Source organism: Microchirus variegatus, assembly GCF_963457635.1.
Source record: "Microchirus variegatus genome assembly, chromosome: 15".
NCBI classification, from domain to species: Eukaryota; Metazoa; Chordata; class Actinopteri; order Pleuronectiformes; family Soleidae; genus Microchirus; species Microchirus variegatus.
The window spans coordinates 6,342,940-6,363,621 of NC_139816.1; the positions used below are offsets into that span (position 1 = coordinate 6,342,940).

The following is a 20,682-nucleotide window of genomic DNA, read 5'->3' on the forward strand; positions in this document are numbered from 1 at the left end:
ATATATTATTGTAGCTGTATTTGATAAATCATTTGCTCTAGGGCATGTCACTTTTTTACAATATTAATAAGACCCTTAAAAGATAAATACTGGTTTTACCCAATTCCCAAAAGTCTGGCATTTTTTCCAAGGTAAAGGATTGTCAAAGATCCACTGATACTGAAACAAAGAACCTTTGAAATGATTCTTTGGACCAAAACAACATCAGCCATGACCTCACATTTACTGATGATCTTACATATTTAAGTCAAGGTATTCTGCTTAAAGTAAGACCATGAATATAAAACCATCTCTTCATTGCTTTTTTATTTATCCAGGATTGTCCTGATATCATCATACTTTGGTCTACAATCAAATATCTGCATTTGAGTCAAAGTAAAAGTGACTTAATTGAGGGGAACGTTAATTAATGAGAACATTTCCCTGGAATGTCTGTTTCTAATCACCCCCACTCTCCTGCTCGTCTATATGAAGGCTGCAATTATCTTTGATTGCGCTCCTCGTCAATCGAGGTTCAACAGATCTTATTTCCCGAGCGGCTTCTAATCACACTGTTTATCATGAGTAGAAGGAAGGAGGACGAGAAAGACGTCGTCGCTCACTGCAGCTCTTCTGCGTTTGTTTGTTTGTTTGTCTGCAGGAATCAGGAGCAGCGCCCGGGCAGCCTCCAGGTGCTAAATTCTCCCACATCCTCCAGAAAGACGCCTTCCTGGTGTTTCGCTCACTCTGCAAGCTGTCGATGAAGCCGCTGTCAGATGGACCACCTGATCCCAAGTAAGAAGAAGATCATGGATTACCATAGTATTTACGGACATGCCATATCTTTTAATGGTTTTGGTTGTAAATGGATTTACTTTCTGACAAATTCTGATTGATAATAACACAGTGACTGTAATTGATAACCATGGGTCTGAATTTACCGTAGATTAAGCCAAATTAAAGCATGTCCAGCTTAAATTTTGCTATTTACACGGCACATAATGTCTACTCAGAGTGAGACGCGAGGCACAAAGGGGTTGTATTCAGACAAGTTTTGCTTGTCTTACCCTTTAAAAGCCAGGTTTGCCTGTGTCTGGCACATTGTTATTTCAATAGTGAAGACATGAAATTGGACTAAGTCAGTAAATCAGTGTTTAAAAAGACAGAATTAAGGAACTTCTTCGTAGGTTTTTATTGGTCTGTGGTGCAGCGGCTTTCTGCTGCTGCTGCACCAACATTGCAGTTCACTTTAAAACCAACATACCCACAGGTGCACTGACATGAAAATGACAACTTGTGCTGCTGTTTGTGCCACTTTAGTCAACCATCATTTAACCATAAACTCATTTAGATAATTGATAGTCCTAAGTTTTGGAATTTTTTCCCCAGTGAAAATGCTTAAAAGGTCCTGGTTTTGATATATAAATATTTGTTTTCTTCTAGTAAAGGTTTTGGTTTAATGACCAGATTAAACACAGATGTAGGGATGCAGGTTTAATCCTGTGTGAGTGTGTCGGTGTAAATATAGACGTAAAATGAAGAGTCCTGGTTTAAAATGTTAAAATTGATAAATGGAGATAAAGGAGACGACGTCTGGTGTTTTCTGCTCAGCATTTTGTGAACCACTTCCTGTTTTCATGAGGCCCAGAATCTCTGGTATAATCTGTTTTTTTCCATCACTCAATATTTCTGGTTTGTTAATAACTCAATTAACGACAGGGATCTGCTGTGTGACCTTGATATTTGTTTGTTGACTCTCGTCTCAGTCTTGTCCATTTTTAATGTCACTGAGCAAAATGACACTGGACACGTGTGCGACTGAATAAGGCCATGTCAATTACCTCTGCGCTAATGTGGCGCGTCATGGCGGTGCCAGACCAAACCTTTCATTCTTTAATAACAAGGCTGCTCTGCCTGTTTCGTCTTTCAGGCTGCTCAAAGAACTGTTCCGTCCATGGCTTATTGTGTTATCAGTTTCCAATTTTTAATACAAAATGCCATTTTCCCCTTTTTTCCCGCCTTTGTGCAGGTGATTTTACAATTTGAAAAGATAAATCCCGGTTTATGCCAGGAAACGTTGTTCGAGGAGCTCCACACATCTCAGCAAATGAAGTAGCTGGAAGTAGTGTTTTCTTCTTCTTCTTGTGTCTGTTTCCTGCTGGTGCAGCAAAAACTCGACGCTCAGAGGAGCTTTGATTTAGACGTCCTAGTGTCTGTCTCTCTCAAAGGCAGCGGAAGATTTCTGCTCTGTGGTGGAGCGATAAAGCACGTCATGGTGTCTGAGTGTTTGTGTTGCACTGCTGCTGCTGCTTTGTTTGAAGAACATATCATTTCATTTATAAATACGTGGCTTTCCCTTCCATTAATGAGTGTACTGCGTGAAATATTAATGCTCTAAAGAGTCTTGTGCTGTCAATATTCAGACCGACTGTGTTGTGCTGTTCTTCTGATCCACACACATCATTAGCAGCTCGTCTCGTGTCGGATCATTTTTTCACAAACTCCCTCCCCCTCAGGTCCCACGAGCTGCGGTCCAAGGTGCTGTCCCTGCAGCTGCTGCTGTCCATCCTGCAGAACGCCGGGCCCATCTTCAAGACCAACGAGATGTTCATCAACGCCATCAAGCAGTACCTGTGCGTGGCCCTGTCCAAGAACGGCGTCTCGTCCGTGCCCGAGGTCTTCGAGCTGTCGCTTTCCATTTTCCTCACGCTGCTCTCCCACTTCAAGACGCACCTGAAGATGCAAATTGAGGTAAACGTCAAAGCATGTTTTTCTTTCTTCTTTCGTTCACATTTTTTCCCCCTGCTCTGTTTGTATTCAGATAGCATATGCAGGAAAAACCTGACGATCGAGTTGGCCGAGTGCACACAAACTGTATTTATATTTGTATTTATATAACCGCCCACCCACCACTGCCTGGCAGAAAGCAGCAGATTCACGCTGTGGCAGGTGACAGTCTTTGTGGGCAAGGAAAGTTCCTGCAAAGTATTGATTACTCATAATCGCAGCAGCATTTATTCAATTAGTGATTTAGTCTATTTTCCTCCCGTATTTAGTTGCTTATTCTGTTGTCGTCGGTCTCTGTGTGCAGGTCTTCTTCAAGGAGATCTTCCTGTACATTCTTGAAACGTCCACCAGCTCCTATGACCACAAGTGGATGGTGATCCAAACCCTGACTAGAATATGTGCAGGTTTGTGCCAAATGTCCATGTTTTTACCAAGTATCAGTCTGTATTATTTGTGTCATGGCGTCTCATCTGTGTTCCCTCCGTCCCTCCTGTCAGATGCCCAGAGTGTGGTGGACATCTACGTGAACTATGACTGTGATTTGAACGCTGCTAACATATTCGAGCGCCTGGTCAACGACCTCTCCAAGATCGCGCAGGGTCGCGGCGGACACGAGCTCGGCACGACGCCGCCACAGGTGACGACGTCGTTCATGTTTTATGTGGCGTTGCCGTTTAAGCCGTCGTCATTTATTTGGGTTTTTCCTGACCCCCGACTTCAGGAGCTGACCCTGCGAAAGAAGGGCCTGGAATGTCTCGTGTCCATCCTGAAGTGCATGGTGGAGTGGAGCAAGGACCAATACGTCAACCCCAACTCCCAGACGAGCCTCGGTGAGACTCGAAATGCTTTGTGACTGTCGCAAGAAACGCTCTTTCTCTTCATTTATGCGTCACACTAATCAAATACATCTGTCTTCAGATACAGAATTCTTGTTTGTCTACATATAGAATCATCTTGTTCTGTTAAAAAGTGCTTGTCCCATTCCTCTGAATCATCTTCCCCTGTGGATCATTCGGAGAGGGAAATGGAGGCATTTAAGTGTATTCTGTATTGTTTTTATTGTCAACAAGTGATTCAGATATCACATATAGATGTTTTCAGTCTTAATGCTGTCTTTACTCTGCCCATAAAAACTCTCAGGAGACTTTAACATGAGTTTTTTTTGCTGCTGCTGCTGCTGCTGACACTGCCAAGGTTACAGAGACTTTCCTTTGGTCACTCGTGTTTTTTGGCACTATTTCATCCCTGAGGTTAATTGGGTTGAGTTACAAAGCGCACATCCATCATCCCAGCTGCAGTTCAGCCCTGGGATTGACAGTGTTTTGACGTTGAAGACTGTGAAAGAGAATGTGAGTGTTGATAATCCTGGCTCAGGCCACAGAGAGAGAGAAACGGTGAGATAATGCCCACAGGCCAGCGCAGACAGGTTAATCCAGGAGCGATACTCCAGGCCTGAACTGTGTTGAATCACCTCTCCGACAGTATTTCTTGTATGTTTGAGCCCGGCCTACGGGGCTTTTCTGCACAGCAGATGAATTCTGCTGTTTGCCGAAGGTGGAGCTCGAACTTTTGAGAGGAAAGTTGCAAGTTTGCGAGGGGGAGGAGGATAAGAGGAGGGCAGGACGACTTCAGGCTGTTTATGTCAACACACGTGACATCTCATTAGTTATTAAAGCCAGTTGTACAACATATATCATTATACATACATCTACTCACATAATACTCTTACACTTCTTCGTAAGTGCTGTCATTTCTAAGCTTAAAGGAAAACAAACAGACCCACACGTGTCCACTACAGGTCTTTATTAGTGCGTGACAAACGTCTCAATTTGTCCTTGGGGGATTTAAAACCACTACCTTTCTCTTATATTTATAATTCCACGTTCACCTCAGTTCTTCTGTGTCATTTTCTTTCTTTTTTATTATTGATGATGTCAAAGCTAAAGCAGGAAAACAGTGTGTCACTGTGTGGTTGGACTTGTTTATTTATGTCCTCCTGTCGTGTCTGTGGCTTACTTTACATTATATAAGCTGTTGTTGTTTCCATGGTTACGTACTTAGACCCCACAGATTGTAGCCAAAGCCCATGTTTGGACTCACTTAAACTAATGGTGTGAACTTAATGGGGAAAAATGCAACTCAATGTTATTTAGTTTCCGCCTCCAGTGCACAACATCAGCTTTAGGTTAATTTCCACTCCCTCCCTCCTTTATTCCTCCACCTTTTCCCCCCTCTGCACTCTGTAAGCCTGAGAATAGGAGGCGCCCTGCCAGCTCACATTACTGTGGCAGTGTCCTGAATGTTTTAAAGAGTTTCCAGTGTGTAATCGGACGTCAGGGTGACTGCGTGGACACACTCCAGCAGCAGCAGCAGCAGCAGCAGCAGCAGATCCTTGAACTTTGTCTCTGCAGGCTTAAGAAATCCGCTCGCCTCTAAGTTCTGGCTTCTTCCTCTTCTATGCCCTTGAGCTTTTTAGATAATATCCTCCCCTATTGTTTTGCCTCACACCTGCTCTGTGAATAAGTGTGTGTGTGTGTGTGTGTGTTTGTGCCAACAACAATCATTAACAAGGCCTCGGGGTGGTTTGATCCATCCTGCAGTTTCCTCTTTCAATTACTTCTGCAATTCTCGCTCCTTTTTTTAAGCCCTCAGTCTTGACTTTGTACCAACAGAATAGGGGATTTGCTCCGAAACCGCATAAAAAAACAGAAAGCTCTTTTTGTTTATTGTGTTTTTTATTTTTTTGACTCCTCCAGGCCAAGAGAAACCGTCAGAGCAGGACAGCACAGAGACCAAAGCCCCTGAAACCATCAATCGCTATGGCAGCATTAACTCGCTGGACTCCACGGCCTCGTCCGGCATCGGGAGCTACAGCACGCAAATGTCAGGCACCGACAACCCCGAGCAGTTCGAGGTCCTCAAACAGCAGAAAGAGATCATCGAGCAGGGAATCGACCTGTGGGTTTCGACACTCGTGCACCACTTTTGTTGTTTTCTTGACATCGTGGTCCTGCTTTGACTGACTTTAAGTTTTGTTGAACAGGTTTAACAAGAAACCAAAGAGGGGAATCCAGTACCTGCAGGAGCAAGGCATGCTGGGTACGACCCCAGAGGACCTTGCACAGTTCTTGCACCAAGAAGAAAGGCTTGATTCGGTAAGGACTTAAAATCACACCATAACTCATTTACAACTCAACACGTCAGCACCTCCAGGGAAATGAATTTACAAGTTCAGATACGATCCATTCTGTCCAGAAACACAGTCTCTGTCACATTCAAACAGTGAAACAGCAGCGTTTATGAAAAACAAATAACAGCACACAGATGGCATAATAATAAACTTTAAATTGAATTTGTCACTCAGATTATTGTGAAGCCATTACGCGTACAAACTGCTCCCTTGATATGTTTTGTTACAGCGTTTTCTTTGTGCCAACTTTACGTAAATGGTCTGCGACAAACAAACGATGTGGTAATCGTCGTCTGAACCTTTAATGAGCGGCGAGCGGCAGCTTTATTGGGTTGAAGCTCATAAAGAAAATCATCAAATATCATTGAAAGAATCCATCTCGACACAAACTCTCCATCACTCGGCCAAACGGCACAGAAGCTGCAGACTAATCTAATGTCTGTGCACTGATATTAAACAGCCACGGTGGATATACAATCTACAGCTGCAACTAACGATTATTTTAATAATAATCGTTTGGTCCATAAAATGTCAGAAAACGTTGATCAGTGTTTGTCAAACCTGGAAATTACGATGTTCTCCAATGTCTTTGTTTTGTCCACAAACCAAAATGATTCAGTTTTAAAGCTCACATAGAGTGGTCCTGTTGCACATATATGTTAGTTATGGAGGTCTACTTACATACATTAACTTGTTTTTATGGTCAAAAACCTCCTAGTTGCTGTAAATGAGCCGATAGAAATCTCTCCTCACTGAAGCTCTCCTCAGCCGCGGTGTTTCAGACTGAAATCTCACCCCCAGAAGACAGAGTATGTTGTGATTGGCCAGCCAGCCTTCCCAACTGTCTTGTGATTGGCCAATACCCGGAAGTGACATAATCAGCACACCAGCTCTCAGAAGCACAGCTCCCCCCTCTGGAACGGTGGATGCACTGCTACTCATTATCAAAACATTGTTTTTAACAGTGTTTAAAAATAGCTTCTTCACGACTCCCCGCCGCAGTCCCTTTTATGACCTTTGACCTGGAGTCAGACCCAGAGTCAGAAGACACTGTCGCTCGTGAAACACCTCCACAACGGACGTTATTCTTCTTCTGCGGTTCAATGTACGCAACCGGATGTGCCCGGACTAGTGCCCGGAGCAGGAAGATCTGCTGTTCAGGAGAACCGCTGTTTACGTAACCAGAAGGGAGATCTCCCTGAGCCCGAGATTACAATAAAACACAGCGTTCTCAGCAGTGGCTGAACTGTTTGTTTTTCGAAACTTCAGGGCTTCATAAACGAGGTAATGACGCAGATACACACTAAAAAACAGCGTTAATTGGAACTTCCGGTCTAGGTCCTCTTTAATGAATTCTTTGTTATCTGGAGCAAAGAAATGAGAAGAAAGAAAGTATTCACATTTAAGAAGCCAAAACAATCAGAAATCTTGTTTTAATCATGAAAAATAGCTTCAAACCAATTAATCGATTATCAAAATAGTTGAGGATTAATAATCGATGAATTGTTTCAGCTCTATTGCAGTAATCAGCCTTTAAAGGTGTTCATTACATGTGGCCCTCTGCTGCAGCGAGCACCGTATGTATTTATCTTATCTGCAGTTACCAGATGGTGCTGCTGTTAGAACAAAAAAGAGGAATAAATAAATAAAGTGGACAGAACGGAAGCAGCCGTACTGCAGTGTTTGACAGAGAAGTGTTAGTGTTAGTGTGTGAGTGAGTAATGACCTCTGCCTCTCTGCCTCTCTCTCAGACCCAGGTGGGAGAGTTCCTCGGAGATAACGACCGCTTCAACAAAGAGGTGATGTACGCCTACGTGGATCAAATGGACTTCCTGGGCAAAGACTTTGTCTCTGCGCTCAGGATGTTCTTGGAGGGCTTCCGGCTCCCCGGCGAGGCCCAGAAGATTGACCGGCTCATGGAGAAGTTTGCAGCCAGATATCTGGAGTGCAATCAGGGGTGAGTGTAGATCTCTGGCGGAAAAATAGAAAATCCTGACAGTGGGAAAAGTGCTGAATCTCATATTTAGCTTGGCTCACACACACACACACGCTGCACAACATGCTGTTAAATTAATCTCCAATCTCTCTTTTCCTTCTCCCTCGCTTCACATATCCAGCCAAACCCTCTTTGCCAGTGCTGACACGGCATATGTCCTCGCCTACTCCATCATTATGTTGACAACAGACCTTCACAGTCCTCAGGTAAGTGCTCCACCTGAACAATACGGCAGTCATCTCCTCACATAAATCACAGCTGTTGACCCCCCCCCCCCAACACGCGTCTTTGTTGTTGTTGTCGTCTGTAAAGGTGAAGAACAAAATGACAAAAGAGCAATACATCAAGATGAACCGCGGCATCAACGACAGCAAAGACCTGCCCGAGGAGAATCTGTCGGCCATCTACGACGAGATCGCGGGGAAGAAGATCGCCATGAAGGAGACGAAAGAGCTCACTATGAAATCTAACAAGCAGAGTGAGTTTCAGCGATGTGAAAGATGCTCAGACACGTGGTTTAGATGTTATCTAGAAGCAGATTATAGAGGAATATTAAGAATCAGGAGCAAAGAGTTACTGCACATGCACTATCATCATGAAAATCATCCACCTATATAGGCCTATTTTCTCTGGTTTTTATGCTTTTTTGGGACATTTTGCATAGCTTGGTTTTTAAAAAGCGTTGTCTATTCCATGATGAGTTTGTTTGTTTGCTGTAAAAAAGCTCTCTGTGGGTGTTATAACCCGTGACTCTATCGCTCAGGTGTGGCCAGCGAGAAGCAGCGGCGTCTGCTCTACAACGTGGAGATGGAGCAGATGGCCAAGACGGCCAAAGCCCTAATGGAGGCCGTCAGCCACGTCCAGGCTCCGTTCACCAGCGCCACACATCTGGAGCACGTCAGGCCCATGTTTAAGGTAACGCAAGCAGACACTTTTCAACCCAAATGAGGGGGTAGAACCAGGGTGAGGGAACATGAAGACCATTCCCACTGCCAGTGGTTTCTCTGCCCTGTGGCGTTTTATTTTTGTAACCTTTACTTTACTTTAGTCCCTCTTTTTACTTGTATTTTTTTTCTTGTACTCTTTGTTTTCTTTTAGTTACATACACTTATGTACCAACTGGGCACCAAATTATACAACATGACAAAACAAGAAATCGGGTCTTACAGTTGACGCACATCTGAGCTGTTTTGACCAGTTCTCCCTTCATTTGAATGTAATTCTCTCCATAACATATGTATTGTAAATGATATCAATCCACTCATTTATTGTTGGTTTACTTTTAACGGATGTTTTATATCCGAATGATGAAATGAAAAAGATGGTTATTTACAAACTAATGACCAGAAAATTCCAGTCAAACTCATTTCCACTGGTCAAAAATTCCATTTAAACCCAGGTTTCTTGAACAGTGTAAATGCTCTGTGAGACACGTGTTGCCTTTATTGTTCCTCAGCTGGCGTGGACGCCCTTCCTAGCTGCTTTCAGCGTGGGTCTTCAGGACTGCGACGACACCGAGGTGGCCTCTCTCTGCCTGGAAGGCATCCGCTTTGCCATCAGGATAGCGTGCATCTTCTCCATACAGGTAACTGTACATCCCATCACAGCTGGATCAATAAAAACGTGTGCTCCCTGCAGCATTTCTCACACAATGCCTTGTTTTTTTGTTGTAACTGTAGCTGGAGAGGGACGCGTACGTCCAGGCCTTGGCTAGATTCACTCTGCTCACAGCCAGCTCTGGCATCTCGGAAATGAAGCAGAAGAACATCGACACCATCAAGACCCTCATCACTGTGGCCCACACGGACGGCAACTACCTGGGCAACTCCTGGCATGAAGTATGATGTTTTATCCATTTATTCCATTTTATCCAACACATCTATGACAATCAGAAAAACAACAACAACAACACTGCTGTTCTCTCTCACTCAGTAGAAACCGTCGTGCCTCATTTCTCACGTTCTGTCCTCAGTCTTATCTCTTGTGTTTCTAAATATAATCTCTCTCTCTCTCTCCTCTCAGATCATGAAGTGCATCAGTCAGCTGGAGCTGGCTCAGCTGATCGGCACAGGCGTGAAGGCGCGCTACATCTCAGGGACGGTGCGCGGCAGAGAGGGCTTTCTGGCCAGCACCAAGGAGCAGAGCAGCGATGAGTACCTGGGTTTGGGTGAGCGACGGCTTATAAATGCATCGTCGTGCGTGGATAGAAAAGTGTCACAGAATTGAGTCAATGTTTGACTCCTCTATTCCTTTCGTCCTGCAGTTGGAGGGACAGTGGACCGGAAGCAGATCGCCAGCATTCAGGAATCCATCGGAGAGACGAGCTCTCAGAGTGTGGTGGTAGCTGTCGACAGGTACCAGAGTCAACCACAACCTTCCATAGTTTTCCCCCCATATAATTCATTTACAGCACATTCAAAGACAGTTAAATATGTAATGGTCACATTCTCTCCTGCTGCAGGATATTCACAGGATCCACTAGACTGGATGGTAATGCAATAGGTGAGTCTTCTCGTCTCGTCAGGTCCACTGTGGTTGTTTTTGAGCCACCAAACTCCCCCCTCTTTTTTCTTTTTTACTCATTATACCAACGTCTCCTCTCTCGCTCTCTCTTTCTTTGTCTGTGTTTGTCAGTTGATTTCGTGCGCTGGCTGTGCGCCGTGTCCATGGATGAGCTGGCCTCGCCCACGCACCCGCGAATGTTCAGCCTGCAGAAGATCGTCGAGATCTCCTACTACAACATGGGCCGCATCAGGCTGCAGTGGTCCAGGATCTGGGAGGTGATCGGAGACCATTTCAACAAGGTGAGTGAGGGAGTGGCCACAGAAGCGCCGTAAAACTGTAAAACTAACTGAAAACACACGGTTTAAGCATGTAGGAGAAACTATAGTGGTGTTTGAGTCACGGTTTGTCCGTTTTGGGCTCAAAGGACCTCTTAAAGGTTCAGTATGTAAGAAAAAGTGGCATCTAATGGTGAGGCTGCACATTTGCACACATTTCTTTGTGTGTTAAATTGTTGTTATTGATCATCAGGACGTCCTCCTGAATACAAAGAAACAAAGGTTTGCTGCTCTCCCACCTGCTGTTCTGCAGCATGATTCCAGTCACTGATAAACACACAGGCCTGTTGCCAAAAAAGCTTTCTGTTGCATTCAAGGACACGTTTTTACACCGTGACTCTGTTACTTATACTAAATAACTGCAAATGGGGTTTGATGCGTGTGTGTGTGTGAACTTCAAATCCTATTTTCATCATTTTTGAATAGTGGAGTGAATCATTTTTTTTGAGGTTTGAGGCTTGCATGTGAAATAGTGTAAGAACATTTGTTGAGACTGTGTTTTTATCTGTTTTTATCATCAGGTCGGCTGTAATTCCAATGAAGATGTGGCCATTTTTGCCGTGGACTCTCTCAGGCAACTGTCCATGAAGTTCTTGGAGAAGGGCGAGCTGGCCAACTTCAGGTTCCAGAAAGACTTCCTGAGGCCTTTTGAGCACATTATGAAGAAGAACAGGTACAAAAAAACAACTGCACTTATGTATTTTTGACTCTTTTGTGGTGATAAGAGTCTGTGTTTGTGGGCTGCAGACGCTCACAGGCTCAGGTCACACTCTCCTCCTCCTCCTCCTGCAGCTCCCTCCCTTCACTGTTATTGCAGTGAGTAAGCATATTGTCGACTCGTTTCAGTCCAGTTTCCGTCATGTCAAATCTGAATTCATATCTGTTTTGAATGTAATTTCAGCAGCAGTCGGGGGTTTATAAAGCGAGTCGGATGTAGCTCTTGTAATTATCTGTGTGCCGCGCGTCTGAGGTCGAGCTGTTTTTACCGCACCGGACTTTTTCATTGATGTGAAAGAGTAGCAGCGCAGATATAAATCCACCCACACACCGAACAGACTGAGAGGGATGATGGCAGGCAGCCATGTAAACCCTGCAGCGCTGTGTGTCCATTAGACTGTGTGCGTGTGTGTGTGTGTGTGTGTTGTAACAGTAAGTGGAGGCAAAGCTTTCTCTCTCATTCATAACTAGCGAGCAATTAGGAATGCTCTTCACTATGGCAACAGTCGCCGTGCCAAGACTCCACAATGATGTTTGTGCCTGAAGATGGGAAGTGAGGGTGGTATCAAGAGCTTTTAAAGCTAAGTGACATGAACGCAGACACGTCTTTGCTTCTTCCTTAGCATTAGGGCCCCGAGCACGGACGCCAGGGGCCGGAACAGCAGATTATTATTATTATAATTATTATTATTATTATTATTATTCTGTAGCTTTACTGTAATTTTTCAGGTGGTTAACGTGGATAAAAACCCCTTAAACTTGAAATGTGGATGGAGCAAGCCAAAATTAAGTTACACCGAATTACACGAAACTTGGTGGGAACTTGTTTTAGCCCAAGACGAACAAAAAAGTCAATCGGGACCACGGCCTCAACTCGACAGGAAGTCGGGCATTTTGAATTTGCACACTTCGTACATTAACAATCTCGTCGTCGTGTTCATCGTACGGGCATAAAAAAACATGTCAATTTGTGCTGGACAATAAGTGATGGAAACGTTTTGCGGATTCAAAAGGGGCGTGGCCACAGCAACCGTCGAAAATTTCGACCATTCGCCAGGAAACAGGAAGTGCCCCCGTAACTTGGCCGTGCATCAACCGATTTGCTCAAAACTTCTCATGTGACACCAGGGGCTCACGCCCTGCACACAGGAAGTAGGTCTTTGTAAGTCGATTCATAAATGAACAAACATGTCAAGTTGTACGAGACGGATTAAAAGCAAGATTTTGTGGATTCTGGAACTTTCTTAGTCACCTCTCCTTTTGATCCTTTCTCCTCTCTCTCCATCTTCCTTAAACGTTCGACTTCTTTCCATCCATCTATTCTTATCCAAACTCCCTCTGCCCCCCCCCCCCCTCCCTCCTGTCTCTCCCAGGTCTCCCACCATCAGAGACATGGTGGTGCGCTGTATCGCCCAGATGGTGAACTCCCAGGCGGCAAACATCCGCTCGGGCTGGAAGAACATCTTCTCCGTCTTCCACCTGGCTGCGTCGGACCAGGACGAGAGCATCGTGGAGCTGGCTTTTCAGACCACCGGCCACATCGTCAGTAAGTCCCACAGACGCAAACACCATACGTTCGTCTCGTCGGGCAGCTCGTTATCTAATCCGACACTTCCGTTCCTTCTCTTCCTCTCTATCTTTCTCCCAGCGAATGTATTTGAAAAGCACTTTGTGGCCACCATCGACTCCTTCCAGGACGCTGTGAAGTGTCTGTCAGAGTTTGCCTGTAACGCCTCCTTCCCAGACACCAGCATGGAAGCCATACGCCTCATCCGGCACTGCGCCAAATACGTCTCAGAGAGGCCACAGGTCGGTTAAAGGGGCTTATACATCAAAAATCACTAATACAGAAAAAGAATATAATCTACAGGAAGAAATAAGAGGTGAACATGTCTGCTGCTCCATAGATTATTGTAATAACAGTGATTCCAGTGTGATTTATTCCACTTGGTCATTTCTTAGTTGAGATTTGGCTCGTGTTTAGTGTTCATCCATCATGAGGAGTGAAGCAGAGCTGCAGCCAGGAGCCGCAGTCATAAAAACAGATGATGAAGCTTTTATTCCAACAGAAGAGTCCATTTTCTGCTTCTATTAGAGTTCATGTTGTGTCCACGCTTCTGTATCATATCAACATGGTGAATTCTTCCCTCGTCTGTGTCAGGCTTTCAAAGACTACACCAGTGATGACATGAACGTAGCTCCTGAGGACCGTGTGTGGGTACGAGGCTGGTTCCCCATCCTCTTTGAGCTCTCCTGCATCATCAACAGGTGTAAGCTGGACGTCAGGACGAGGTTAGGCCACGGTTCACCGTCAGCTCCTTGTTGTTGTTGTTGTTGTTGTTTTTGTGTGGTTTAGGGTTTTGGCTTTAAGTGAGATCTGTTCCCTCAGGGGCCTGACGGTGATGTTTGAGGTCATGAAAACCTACGGCCACACCTTTGAGAAGCACTGGTGGCAGGATCTGTTCAGAATCGTCTTCAGGATCTTTGACAACATGAAGCTGCCCGAGCAGCAGACTGAGGTGAAGGAAATGGAAAAGGAGGGAAAGGGAAGAGGAAAGGAGGGGGAAGGAAAAAGGGAGGGAAAGGGGAAAGGAGGGGGGAAAGGGAAAAGTAGGGGGGAAGGAAAGGGAAGAGGAAAGGAAAAGGGAAAAGGAGGGGGGAAGAGGAAAGAAAGAAGGAAGGGAAAGGGAAAAGGAGGGGGGAAGGAAAAGGGAGGGAAAGGTGAATGGAGGGGGAAAGGAAAGGGAAAAGGGAGGGAAAGGAAAGGAAGAGGAAAGGGAAAAGGAGGGGGAAACGGAAGAGGAAAGGGGGAAGGAAAGAGGAAAGGGAAAAGGGAGGGAAAGGAAAGGGGGAAGGAAAGGAAAAGGAGGGGGAAAGGAAAGAGGAAAGGGAAAAGGAGGGGGGAAGGAAAGGGAAGAGGAAAGGAAGAAGGGAGGGAAAGGGAAAAGGAGGGGGGAAAGGGAAAAGGGAGGGAAACGGAAGAGGGAAGGGGAAGGGAAAAGAATAAAATACTTGTTGATCTCTTATATCAGATATCACAATATGAACCTTTAGTCTTTCACTGACGTGTGTTAATGACAGAAAGCAGAGTGGATGACCACCACCTGCAACCACGCACTGTACGCCATCTGTGACGTCTTCACCCAATACTTCGAGTCCCTCAGTGACGTCCTGCTGGACGACATTCTGTCTCAGCTCTACTGGTGTGTGCAGCAAGGTGAGCTAACGCTAATTAACTCTCAGATCGTCTCACCTTTTGTCGCTTTTTGTTTGAAAATCTCCTTCCTCTTGTGCCAGATAACGAGCAGCTCGCTCGTTCGGGCACCAACTGTCTGGAGAACGTGGTCATACTCAACGGAGAGAAGTTTTCCCCCGAGACGTGGGACAAGATCTGTAACTGCATGCTGGACATCTTCAAGACCACCATCCCACACTCGTGAGTGAGAAACAGAACGGAAAACAATGAGGAAAACAAGCCGTGCTTCTTTATTTATCCTGCATCTGCAGAGACAACGACCTTGAGGAGCTATTGTGTGTGTTTTTGTCTGTTTATAAGAACATTTAGAGAGAGCTTGTTCATGTGAAGACTGAACTCAACTCAGTGAAGTGAAGAATTAACATTGAAGGGAGTTATACAAGAAGAAAATACAGATTTACAATGGGTTTCTGAAGTGTTTTGTATTTTAAATTCAAACAAAAGGGATATTTCTAAGAAAGAAGAGATGATAAAGAACATACTGACGTTGTATGGTGTGTGGAAGTTGTGTTTGTCCTTGTGTAAAGTCAAGTAACTCATTGTTTGTCAGGCTGTTGACATGGAGACCAGTGGGAGCAGAAGGAGAACACTCGACCACACAGAGTCTGGCAGACAAACACTTGGTGAGGAAGTGCTTTTCTTATGAATATGAATGGCCGCACTTTTATTTGTCATTTGAATTAATTTACAATGTAGAATTGTTATGTTTTTTTACTGCCTGTATATAAAAAAATCATTTTAATAATTAAACACCTGCTTTCTTTAAAAGGACTCAGTTTCCCAGAAGTCCGTGGACATCCAGTCTCGCTCTGACGACCAACATTCCATCACCAGCGCTGACAGAGTCTCCGCAGAGAACCGCTGGCAGAGTCCGTACAGCACGTCCTCAGGCACGTACGAGGACAACTCCAGGAGCAGGACCCCTTCAAGTACGGGACTTTAGATTTGTTCAAATAGTCCAATGGTTCCAATAGCTCCAATGGTCTTATGTGTGCTCAGGGTTAATGTTCTTTGATGGAATGATCCTGTGATTGTGATTTAAAATATGATGAGAGGAGCTGTGAAGGTGCTTCAAATCCTCCTGTCCTTAGTCCAGGACACACTGTGCCATAGGGAAGGAAAGGAAAGGAATAGGAATGGGGAAGGAAAAGAGGAAAGGAGATGGAAACGGAAGAGGAAAGTGAAACGGAAGATGAAAGGGAAACAGAAGGGAAAGGGGAAAGGAAATGGAAGAGGAAAGAGGAACAAAAGGGGAAAGGAAAGGGAAACGGAAGAGGAAAGGAAACGGAAGAGGAGGGAAACGGGAGAGGAAAGGGAAACTGAAGGGAAAAGAGAAGGAAAGGGAAACTGAAGGGAAAGGAAAGTGAAAAGAGAAGGAAGGGAGGGAAACGGAAAAGGAAAGGAAGGGAAAAGAGAAGGAAAGGGAAACGGAAGAGGAAAGGGAAACTGAAGGGAAAGGAAAGTGAAAAGGAAGGGAAAAGAGAAGGAAAGGGGAGGGAAACGGAAGAGGAAAGAGAGGGGAAGGAAAGGGAAAATGGAGGAAAGGAAAAGTAATAAAATACTTGTGGTGTTTTCCTCCCTGTGTTGTGATGTAACCTGGTCGTACGTTGTCCTCCCTTCTCACCGACAGAGATCCAGGAGCAGCGCTTGTTCTCGGCCTTACTGATCAAGTGTGTGGTGCAGCTGGAGCTCATCCAGACCATAGACAACATCGTGTTTTTCCCTGCCACCAGTAAGAAGGAGGACGCTGAGAACTTTGCTGCCGCTCAGGTAACAAACAGCTGTGAGCGTGGTGTTAGACTGTGGTGCTTCCACCTCTGTCTATATAAATAATGAATAATAATAATAATGTGACTTTTCTGTGTTTCTTTCTCTTTGAAGCGGGATGCGGCGTGTGTCGCAGACGTCCCCGTGGAGAAGCAGGACCAGGGCATGTATCGTTACCTGACCTCTGAGCAGCTCCTGAAGCTGCTCGACTGTCTGCTGGAGTCACATCACTTCGCTAAAGCGTTCAACTCCAACAACGAGCAGAGGACTTTGCTGTGGAAAGCAGGTACGGCAACAACAGAGCTATATGTACGAAATGGTGTCATCACAGATTATTCTGTAATGTCATGTTTTAGTCAGTAAAAGTACAGTTTGTTGGCTGCAAACTCACTCGTTTCACTCGATAACTCGGCGAGTTGCACTTTGACCGCTCACTGGCTCACAGCAGAACAACTTCAGCGATGAGATGACGCTAAAATCTCAAGAATGTGTCGAGCAGAGAAGGAAAATGTGTTCAAATATAGACACTGAGACAGGAGAGTGCACACTGTTGGTGGATATTTAATGTATGTGATGTTTTTTCAGCCTCTTATTGTTGTCTCCTTTAATCTAAAGCAAACACATATATTATATTAAAGGTTTTAAAGGGAAGTCCAAACCCAACCTGTTGAAGCAGGAGACGAGCAGTTTGGCCTGCGGACTGAGAATCCTGTTCCGCATGTACGTGGATGAGAGCCGCAGAGACGCCTGGTCAGAGGTGCAGAGACGACTGCTCGAGTAAGATCTTTACTTTAAATGCTTTCTGTTCCAAACTATCATCATTTTAACCATCTACTTATTGAGAAACATACGCTCGGTGACAGCGTGGTGCGTTTGTCGCGGCAGCTCATTTATCCTTTGTATTATTTTAGTTTGTAGTGAGTGAACATTTGCAGATTCTGTTGACTCCTGATCGCAGCTCATAGTAATTACTTGTTTTCGTGCGCGTGAGTAAATGGATATTTTTATCCGAGTCGAGGGGGATTGTTTTCCGTCTGACTTTCAACGCTTTGCCGAGCTGCAGCTACGAATCCACACACACACACACAGATCTTTTGAGTGTTCTGTCATCGCTGCGTCTTTTATTCAGCGTCTCACAAAGAGCCGTCGCTCTCTTTCTCTGCTGCTGCTGCTGCTGCTGACTCACTCTGATATCAATAATGATGTCAAGATAAAGTGGAGCGATCGCCTGCCTCTTCTGTTAGAGAGGAGGAGGAGGAGGAGGCAGTGCCTGCATGAAGGAAGCTCATTAAACCTAATTCATCCACACACTGTTCCATGTCTTCATGTCTGTATTTCCTGTGTTTCTTCCCTCTCTCGCGAAGAAACACACCGTTGTTTAAAGTAGAAATCAACATCTGTGACTCAGAGATGACAGAAAACAGTTCAGAGGTCGTGTCACTCTTCCGTCAGGCCTCAAACTGTACAGAAAAACGTCTAATTGTTGTCATTATAGCCTTTAAGTAGCAGCCGGGAATTAGCAGCGACTGAGCGAAAAAGGATCTTCATTATCGTAATATCACTAAAAACACATGTACAATAAGAAACAAGAGCTGAGGAAACCGTCAAAGATCCTCATAGTCAGCGATGATGAAACACTAGAGGTTAAAAATACTGTAATATGATGAATAAATGAGAGAGTAGATCTAAAATAAGCTCAAATTAAGACGACGGAGGGTGATGCAAATAAAATTAAGGAAACAAATTAAATTAATAAATGAAAAGGCTTTAATATATGTTAATATAATATCATTTTTTTCAGTGTGTGCAGTGAGGCCGTGGCCTATTTCTTGACCCTGACCTCAGAGAGTCACAGAGAAGCCTGGACCAACCTGCTGCTGCTCTTCCTCACCAGGGTGCTAAAGATCAGCGACGACCGGGTAAGGAACGCACGCACGCACGCATATCTTCACAACCATGTAGAACATCCAAAAATAGCAAAGAGACAGAGGTGTGATTTTCTTTATTCTTTATTCAGAATCAGTGGTAAAATGAGCAGAAAATGTAAAAACATTGTAGTTGTAGTTGTACATGAACACCAGATTTTGCGTATTAAATTAGAACTTTGAACATATTTAAAGTAAGATTTGTATGAGTTTTTGTCCCAATTACTTAAACAAAATTGAAACGTATGTACCGGCATTTTTCCAATTCTCTCCTCTCTGGCGACAAAGACGCTGATTTGCCAGCTTCCTTCCACAGCCAGAGAAATTACCGTAATACCTTTGGGGAAAAAAAAAAAAAAAACTTTGATGTGCTTTCATAAACTACATTTTTCCGTTAGCACAAACTGTGGCGTAATTACAGTAACGCAAAGTGCGCTTGTGCAAGTGTTAAAGTATAACTTATATGAAGCAACAACTTCTGACATTGTTGCTCATCTATAACTTCTTTTATCCTCCTTCACATTTCAGTTCAAGGCCCATGCGTCCAGATATTACCCTCTGCTGTGTGAGATCATGCAGTTTGACCTGATCCCAGAGCTGCGAGCCGTCCTCAAAAAGTTCTACCTGCGGATCGGCCTGGTCTTCAACATCGCACAGCTGCCCGAGCCCGAACCGGAGCCGGAACCGGAGTCTGAACAGGAGCCCGAACCGGAGCCCGAACCGGAGTCTGAACAGGAGCCTGAACAGGAGCCTGAACAGGAGCCTGAACAGGAGCCTGAACAGGAGCCTGAACAGGAGCCTGAACAGAAGCCTGAATCAGAGTCTGAACAGGAGCCTCAGGCGAGTCCACGCGGAGCTCAAGAGACGGACACGGAGGTGGGAGAGGAGGCTGGCGAGGAGGCGCAGTGACGGAGCTCCACATGTTTGTTTTTTTCTATCAAACACTTTGGCCTAAAGTCTCCACCCACATCCTTAACCCCACCTCCTCCACCTCCTCCACCACCACCCCCGTACACAAACACGCCTATGAGCCCAGATGGAGAGGTGGAAAATCACGATAAATTAAAAAGAACAGTTAACGTCTTTGTACGAGGTGTAGCGAAGCCTCCACTGGATAAAAAACAAAAACTACTGATTTAACGACTCGTGTCTCATATCTGTGATCTGCTCAGACGGAACATATTTCCACGACGTGTGCTTCTTACTGTATATTTAAAAAAAACACGTAAACGGAAACGACGACATGCAAACGCGGAGTGTGATAGTCGCGCTCAGACGGCTAACGTTAGCATCCACGTCCTCCTCGGATGAAACTAGTTGTACAGATCTGCCGCTGTGTAACATAATCTTATAACACTAGATTATTTTCATGTATTTTTCTTTGTTCTTGTTTGTTTTTTTTCCTCTGATGGATTCAGCTGCACTTGATCTTTTTTTTTATTTTAAATGCACTGGAGATTTTACTTTTGTGATAATTTATTTGGGATCTCCTGATTGAAGATTGTCCGACACAGTACGATTTGTATTTGACCGTTTAAACAAAAACAAACGACGACGACAACAAACAACAAAGTGAAGGGGTTAAATTAAATTATTCCATTTTTATATGTTCTTAGGTTTGTTAGACGGAGGATAACTGGAAGACGAGAGAGAGCAACGTGATGATGACGATGATGATGATGATGATGATGATGATGATGATCGCTGCTTTTTAAGTCACTCATTCTTCTTGAGTTTAGTTTTCACTCTTGTGCACAAAAATCAAAAGTTAATAATAATATATTTAATGTTTGTTTTCTTTTTTTTTCCTTTTTGGTTTCGGGGGAACGTTGTGTGCGTGTGTGCGCGTGAGTGTGTGTGTATAGAGAAAATGACAAACGTTAGCTGTGTACGCTTTAAGTACGAATGGGACGCGTTCCTGCTCATGGATGTAGAAAACACAAATGTATATGATACAGCAATGTAAAGTTTTCTATGTTGCGAGAAAAAAAGAAGAAGAAGAAAAAAAAAACGGATTATGTACAACTTTGTGTACGAATACATCATCTGGCATTCTAATCAGGTTCTAGGTCAATAAAGTTTTTGAACTTGGTTGATTTGAAATGATAAATAAACCCCGAAGTTTGTGTCTTTTTTTTTCTTTATTACACATTCTTTATTAGAAAATAGACTCTAAATTAACCTTTGCAGCTAAAAAAATACAATTTGTGGTTTAAATTGAAGCT

At 44.3% G+C, this 20,682-nt stretch overlaps 1 protein-coding gene across 1 annotated transcript in view; it reads left to right on the plus strand.

Annotated features, from left to right (window-relative positions):
- Window positions 1–20,458, plus strand: part of arfgef1 (ADP-ribosylation factor guanine nucleotide-exchange factor 1 (brefeldin A-inhibited)) — a 49,488-nt gene extending 29,030 nt beyond the window's left edge. Inside the window, exons 10-40 of the mRNA XM_083901575.1 lie at window positions 641–774; window positions 2,496–2,730; window positions 3,071–3,170; window positions 3,264–3,403; window positions 3,488–3,596; window positions 5,523–5,724; window positions 5,810–5,921; window positions 7,708–7,913; window positions 8,074–8,158; window positions 8,265–8,430; window positions 8,716–8,867; window positions 9,409–9,537; window positions 9,632–9,790; window positions 9,975–10,119; window positions 10,216–10,306; window positions 10,414–10,454; window positions 10,587–10,756; window positions 11,314–11,465; window positions 12,883–13,055; window positions 13,158–13,318; window positions 13,671–13,801; window positions 13,899–14,028; window positions 14,591–14,726; window positions 14,807–14,945; window positions 15,316–15,388; window positions 15,535–15,694; window positions 16,396–16,535; window positions 16,647–16,818; window positions 17,171–17,309; window positions 18,334–18,451; window positions 18,986–20,458. Coding sequence (XP_083757701.1) covers window positions 641–774; window positions 2,496–2,730; window positions 3,071–3,170; window positions 3,264–3,403; window positions 3,488–3,596; window positions 5,523–5,724; window positions 5,810–5,921; window positions 7,708–7,913; window positions 8,074–8,158; window positions 8,265–8,430; window positions 8,716–8,867; window positions 9,409–9,537; window positions 9,632–9,790; window positions 9,975–10,119; window positions 10,216–10,306; window positions 10,414–10,454; window positions 10,587–10,756; window positions 11,314–11,465; window positions 12,883–13,055; window positions 13,158–13,318; window positions 13,671–13,801; window positions 13,899–14,028; window positions 14,591–14,726; window positions 14,807–14,945; window positions 15,316–15,388; window positions 15,535–15,694; window positions 16,396–16,535; window positions 16,647–16,818; window positions 17,171–17,309; window positions 18,334–18,451; window positions 18,986–19,366 — 4,581 coding nt within the window. The 3' untranslated portion in view covers window positions 19,367–20,458. The remainder of the gene's footprint in view (window positions 1–640; window positions 775–2,495; window positions 2,731–3,070; window positions 3,171–3,263; window positions 3,404–3,487; window positions 3,597–5,522; window positions 5,725–5,809; window positions 5,922–7,707; window positions 7,914–8,073; window positions 8,159–8,264; window positions 8,431–8,715; window positions 8,868–9,408; window positions 9,538–9,631; window positions 9,791–9,974; window positions 10,120–10,215; window positions 10,307–10,413; window positions 10,455–10,586; window positions 10,757–11,313; window positions 11,466–12,882; window positions 13,056–13,157; window positions 13,319–13,670; window positions 13,802–13,898; window positions 14,029–14,590; window positions 14,727–14,806; window positions 14,946–15,315; window positions 15,389–15,534; window positions 15,695–16,395; window positions 16,536–16,646; window positions 16,819–17,170; window positions 17,310–18,333; window positions 18,452–18,985) is intronic.
- The last annotated feature ends 224 nt before the right edge of the window (window positions 20,459–20,682 follow it).